The sequence below is a fragment of the Nesoenas mayeri genome (assembly GCF_963082525.1).
Source record: "Nesoenas mayeri genome assembly, chromosome: 26".
NCBI classification, from domain to species: Eukaryota; Metazoa; Chordata; class Aves; order Columbiformes; family Columbidae; genus Nesoenas; species Nesoenas mayeri.
This window is the reverse complement of record NC_137552.1, coordinates 111,738-118,572: the sequence shown is the minus strand read 5'-3', so window position 1 is coordinate 118,572 and position 6,835 is coordinate 111,738. Positions and strand designations below refer to the sequence as shown.

The 6,835-nt window shown below is 39.0% G+C and overlaps 1 protein-coding gene across 1 annotated transcript; it reads right to left on the bottom strand.

The window, feature by feature from the left end:
• Nucleotides 1–218: 218 nt before the first annotated feature.
• On the bottom strand, nucleotides 219–1,040 carry LOC308049819 (olfactory receptor 10C1-like; the record flags this gene model as incomplete). Its single annotated transcript, XM_080359690.1, has 1 exon — nucleotides 219–1,040. The coding sequence occupies one exon, from the start codon at nucleotides 1,038–1,040 to the stop codon at nucleotides 219–221; it is 822 nt and encodes a 273-aa protein (XP_080215816.1).
• Nucleotides 1,041–6,835: the final 5,795 nt, after the last annotated feature.

Here is a 6,835-nt window from a genome sequence, read left to right as displayed (position 1 = left end):
TTAAGAAATCCTGAAGTATTTGGATAATGTTTCCTTTCAAAATCCTAAAATAGCTTTGCTAGTACTGTCTCTTACGTTCAAAAAATCTCCACTCTTCTCCCTTTTCCTTCCCCAACTCTGAAATATTCTTGGGAATTATTTGGAAATCATTTTACTGAACAAGAGTTTACAGTGAAAGATACCACTAAATCCACCTGAAAGAAGGGAAATATTCTATTTCATTTCCACACAAAATGAATTTTTCTCCATCTTTTTCTCAGGGCTCCTTTCACCTCCTCATTCCTCAAACTATAGATAATAGGATTCAATAAAGGAGTCACCACAGTATAAGAAAGTGAGAGCAACTTATCAACAGATGCGGAGTAAGTAGATTTTGGCCGCAAATACATGGAGCTTGCTGTACCATAGAAAAGAGTCACAACTAAAATGTGTGAGGAGCAAGTAGAAAATGCTTTCTGCTGACCTTCAGCTGATGACATCTTGAGAACTGTGGAAATGATACGAATATAGGAATAAATGATCATTAAAAAGGGACATACAATGGCAAAGCCAGCCACAGCAATGACTTGAATTTCACTTGGGGAAGTGTTACCACAAAGCAGCTCCAAGAGGGGTTGGATCTCACAGAAGAAATGGTTGATGGTGAGACCACAGAATGGTAAATTGAATGTTATGATGGTGTGTACTAAGCCTACAGCAGTGCCGCGCAGGTAAGTTCCAGCAACCAGGCTTTTACAGACTCTACTGTTCATAATGATGGTGTAGTGCAAGGGGTAGCATATTGCCACGTAACGGTCGAATGACATGGCAGCCAAGAGAAAACATTCTGCAACTCCAAAGAAAAGGAAGAAAAACATTTGCATTGCACATCCTGTCTTGGAAATACCTATTGTTCCCACCATTAGATTCTCAAGAATCTTTGGGACAATGACTGTCAAATAGCAGATATCCAAACAGGACAGCTGGATGAGGAAGAAATACATGGGGGTATGAAGGGTGTTATCCCCATTTATTATCAAAGCAATCGCTGTGTTAGCCATCAAGGTGAAGATGTAAAGAGAAAATAAAACTACACAGAGCAAAGGATGCAAGTGCGAGACTTCAGAAAAACCCAGGAGTCTGAATTCACTCACTTCACTGAGGTTCACGGGGATCATCCTCCTTTGGTACCTAGTACAACTATTCCCTCTTCATTTTACAGCTCAGTAGTTGATGAGGTTGTAAACAGCTAGGCAAATAGGCAATCAAAATACAATTGACTGAATAGGCAAATAGATAAGTAACACTTAGAAATTTTGAAAATGTCTTCTGAATGGATTATAAAAGTTTCTAAAGAAAACCAGGCAGTCTTACCCACATAATTTTGTCCCTTTTTTCTTTTCTTCTTTCATAACATTACCTTTGAAATTGGCACAGTTACTACTGTCTTCAAACTCTCAGCTAATTTTTTTACCCTGTAGAATAAGAAAAAGATATGTTTATAGCAGATACATTTTTATGGACTAATCACTTCAAGTTCCAACAGCATCAGTACAGCAGCAGCAGCATTTGAATATCACAAAGATAATTTCTCTGTTATCTAAGTGATCTGCTCCAGGGGCTGACTGCTGCTCCCAATGTCGATTGGTACAAAGTGTCTTATGACTATATTAATGGCTAGGATACACAGCATGAGAAGGGTTAAAAGGCCACTAAAGACAGGCTTTGCAAGGCTTTACTTGTGGGATACACAGCTGACGGCAGTTATGTTTTCTGAAGTTACCTTGCGGAGAGAGTGGTTGAACAAGAAGAAGAAAGAGAAACTAAATGATGAGGTCTCTAGAAAAGCATTGTGCTCTGACGACTCTTTTCAGTGAAGCAGGAGAGATTATTTTCCCCAGCATTATATCCTGTCCACTGGGACTCGCTTGTGCTGATTGGAGCAATAAGGGATAGTTGTTACACATGGATTTGTTGCTATGCATGGTGTATTAGCTGTACTCACAAGCACCCTTTCTGGTCTCTCCAGTTTTAGGTAACTTGGACTACACTTTTGTATAAACCCAGATGTCCTACTGGAATAGTGAGAGCTGTCTTTGTCTTTCAAGTCATTACTATTACTTCCTAATGCACCCAAATTAATGAGTTATCACGTAAGCTCATGAAGTTTATGCTTTCTAATCAAAATTTGAAGGGGAAGGTCTAGGGGTACAGTTCACATGCATTTTGGGATAGAAATACTGCTGGTATAGGGATGGAAGGCTGGGCCAAAAACATAGAATCAAAACTGGTGAGGTTCCTGAAGTAATGTAAACGCTGTATTGTTCCAGGTTCAGTGTCAGAAACAGTGATCCCAGAAGCAATCTAGTACATGTGTTGTAGACCCTCAGAATAACTCAGGATGCAATTGCTATTGCTTTTCCCACATGAAAATGTAGAATTAATTTCAACCCCATCACATGATGAACCATCAGTTCCTGTAGGCAGGAGTAAAATATTCTTTGTAGTTCAGTAGCTCTTGAAAATCAGTGAAGAAGAAAAGCCTGATGTAAGTAGTTCATCTTGCAAGGCTTTGATACATGAATACATGTGCTCTTGACATCTTTCAGGAATAAGAAATTGATTTCACAGTTGTCTCTATTGTAAGTCTCAAGTTTTGACAGTTCTCAGAAATCTAACTTCAGGGCCAAAAATCATACAACTGAGTTGGAATTTATTTCCAACCTATTTCCAATTTATTTCCAGGAATGTGACTGAGCTAATGTGCAGATAAGTAACTTCATACATTTGTGACATAAAAACCTACCACTGACTGTACCTAAATGCTCCATGGATAAATTCTGGAAAATGTTTAAATCATTACTCTCATGAGATTAATAATTTCACTTCATCACATATTTCCAGGGCTACATACGTATCACAGTAAGTTTCCTATTGCTCTAGCTTTTGAACTCCAGATTAAAGATAAGTAAAAGGGTAACTTCAGTAAATTCATTGCTCTGAGCTTCCTTGCAGTCACTTACTATTGCCGAGGGAAGTAACCTACTTTTTAACTGCTAAAGATCCATGTTTTGAATACCACCTCCATCCATGATACTTTCTAAAGGTTTCTTAATATTCTCAGAACTAAGAAATGTTGCTTCTAAAGACTTCTTTTGAAGACTGGATTAATTCACTTGCCTTCAGATATCTAAAATGTGGACACCTCTTTTTGAGGCATTTGTCTAGATTCTTTTCATGCTCAATAACAATGTCTTCTACAAGGTAAGATCATCCTCAGGTAGGTGAGAGTAATCCTGGTTTAAATTGGACTGTTTCTCCTCTTTGACTGTAAAGGGAGGCTAAAGCAATTGGCTCAGATACATACCTTTTTATTGTAGATATTGAAGTTAATACCTGATTATTCCCAACCTATTTTGTGGCACAGTTGGTCACAATATTTTCCCCTTAATTGTTATGATTGGTTTTGGGAAATAAGAGGAGCTGGGAGCAGGTAGCAGAACATCAAAATCATGCTTTCTGATTTGTCTTTGAGAAGTAAGGGGCTCTTTGGAAAGCAACTCAGAGACAGTCTTGATTGGTTAAATCAAATTTTAACTAGTCCTCTAGACATAGCTTCCCTGTGTTTCAGATCAAAATCTTTAAGTCTGGGTTTTAACTACACAAGCAGTGGCAGAGCCACAGAATAACGTCACTACCCTCAGGTGGGAGGAACAGGTAGAGAAGGCCTAGATTTTCCTTGTGGAAGACAACATCTTCCAGACCACCCTGATGATTCTAGAGGTGACTGCGGCTCTCAGGATGATGAACGTAATGGCTCTGTCTGGAATTGAGTTAATTTTCTCCATAACAGCTCCTGTGGTGCTGTGTTTTGGATTTGTGACTAAAATAGTGTTGTTAACACACTTTTTAGCTATTGATGAACAATGCTTAATTATTATTAATTTCATGAGATCCACAGAAAGACAAAGAAAACACATCTGTCTTGCTTGGACTGGGATGATAATTACCCATGATCTGGCTTCCAGTTTAGTTCAGAGCTCTTTGTTCATGATCAGTTTGTACTGCAACAGGCCTGAGATGGCCACGTGAAGATGCAGATCAGGGCACCCAGAAGGAGACATCCTGCAGTATCAAGCAAAACCGTGAAATTTATCCGGGCAGGACAACCAATGTGTTCCATCACGAAGCTAACCAAATCTTTGGCAGGGGAACCAACATGTAACGTGTCTCCAATAAGGAAAAGTTCCTCAAAAAAAGAAATATATATCAGCACAACAGGAAAGAGTCTTTCATTGTCGTGAGGGCAGTGAGACCATTCCCATAATGATCATGATAAAGAGGACCACAAACAGGAAACCTTTGCAGGTTGGGATGATCAGTAAATCTGAACCAAATAAACACACTTCTTGCAGTGTGATTATTTTCAACATTTATGGAGAATGTTCTGTCTGGGAAGGGGAAAAGAGAAAAGAGGAAAAAAAGGTACTCCTTTAGGTTGCTTAAAGCAATTCTTCTGTTCCTTTATTATTATTTGTGGTCATGAAGGACTGCACACAGCTCCCCTAATCCTGCAGAAATGGACCTGAGAGTCCTGGTAGACAGCAAATTGAAGCTGAGTCAGCAGGGTGCCTTTGCAGCAAAGGTGGCCAACTGCAACATGGATTGTGTTAGAAGGAGTGTAGCCAGAAGGGTGAGGGAAGTGATTCTTCACCTGTTTTTAGGACTTTTAAGACGCCAGTACTGTGTCCAGTGTTTTCCAGGACAAGAAAGACACACACATACAAGAGTACAGCAAGCACCATCAAGATGGTTAATGGGCTGAAGGATAAAATATATGCCAAGACACTGAAAGAACCATGTTTGTTCATTTTTTTTAAGATAAGGTAGCTCAGGTAAGATCATATTTCTGTCTTCTGCTACCTACTAGGAGGGGTGTAGGGAAGATAGAACCGGACGTTTCTGTGGAGTGTACAGGAATAGGACAAGAGTCAACACACACAGTTGGTACCTTAAACAGTTACTTTAAAATTAAATTATTATTTCCATGAAGAAAGCAAATTAAACTCCTTTGTATACGACATGCTTGAAGAACCCTGTTGGATTAATTTGTGAAAAAGTGGTGTGGTTTCTCTCATTATTTTTAAGATTCATTTTATCTAAACAGGAAAATAACTCCACAACCGACACACCAAACCAAACCAAACCAAGAAATATAGACAGTACAGTTATTTAGTCTGTTCAGCATTTTTACCCTGATCCAGCCGTTAAATATTAAAGAGCACTAAGACATTTTTGACATATCCATGTATGTATATCTATACCAATATATTTATCACTGAGATGATAGAACATTTTACTAAGAAATTTGTTTGAAACAGAGCCTGAATTCACCCTTTAGTCAGATCACATTAATCTTACCTACAAGTAAATGTAAAGTACATGCGAAAATATATACAGTTCATGTATTATCTATATTGAAGTAACTAATATGTATTTAGACTAAACCCATGCTATTTCAGTTTGACTCTTGCCTTGCAGACTGCATGCTCAAGACATAACTGATTTAAGAAATTACAACATACCTGCTTAAGCAGGATACTGATAAAAAACTAATAAATCATATTATCAATGTCCTAAATTTGAATTTAAAATTATATACTTTTGCACACTATTGCACATTACTATAAAGATACTAATTGTCACTCTTAGAGGTTATGAATCATGCATGATTACTATTGAAATATAAACCTTTCCCTAAACAACTTAAAATTAGGGTTCAAGCCCATAGTTCCTTTCCCCATCCTTCCCCAAAAAGCCTTTGTACAATGTCATGATGGAAGCTCCAGCAGGTTATCCAAGAGGCTTCCTTCTGGCATTCAAATGGACTTGGATCCCAGGATCAGTTTCATTACTGTCCGTAAGTGTGTGCACTCCACCTTCTGAAAGATCTTTGCCTCCTGTGTTCTTTACCCAATTTTATATCTCATTTATGGCTTCTTCTGTTTCTCAACCTGCTTTTCATTACCTTTACACTTCCCTTTTTTCACCAGAACTCCTCCCAAACAAACCATCAGTGATTCCTGTTGTGTGAGCTGTCACAGGCAGGTTTCAGGAACAACCACAAACAAGAGATACAATGCAAAGACTAAATTTATTTTCATTACCTCCCTAAGCGGGGGATCTCCAAAAAAAACACATAAGCATCTGGGCAGAGGTATACAACAGGAACACAGGCACTGCAGAGCTCTGTTCTTGCTAGAAGATCTACAAGCCTGCTGCTTTCACCTGTGCATCAGGGATTCACAGAGGTGCAGTTTTGATCTTTGCCTGCGGTAGAGCAGGAATTTCAAGGATGTTCAATAAGCTGCTGTTAAGACTTTCATAGGCCTATGTTATCTAAACACAGAGGTTCTACTTGTGAAGCACAGAAGGCTAAACAACAATTAGTGTGATATATGTGTTTTTCTACACACCAGCTGCAGTCTCTTGAGCGTATTTACAATTCTCCTCTCCAATCTTCTGTTATATTCCCATACCTATGTAGAAGAAGGGCTGGAAGGACAATCTGGGGAACTATAGGATTGTCAGTCTGACCTCAGTTAGGGGGAAGTTTATGGAGCAGATAAAACTGAGTGCCATCACACAGCATGTACAGGACAACCAAGTGACTGGGTTCAGTCAACATGGGTTTGTGAAAGGCAGGTCCTGCTTCACCAACCTGATCTCCTCCTGTGTATGACAAGATGACCCACTTAGTGGATGAGGATGAGGCTGTGGATGTTGTGTACCTGGACTTTAATAAAGCTTTTGACATTGTTTCCCATGGCATTCTCCCGGAGAAGCTGGCAGCGCA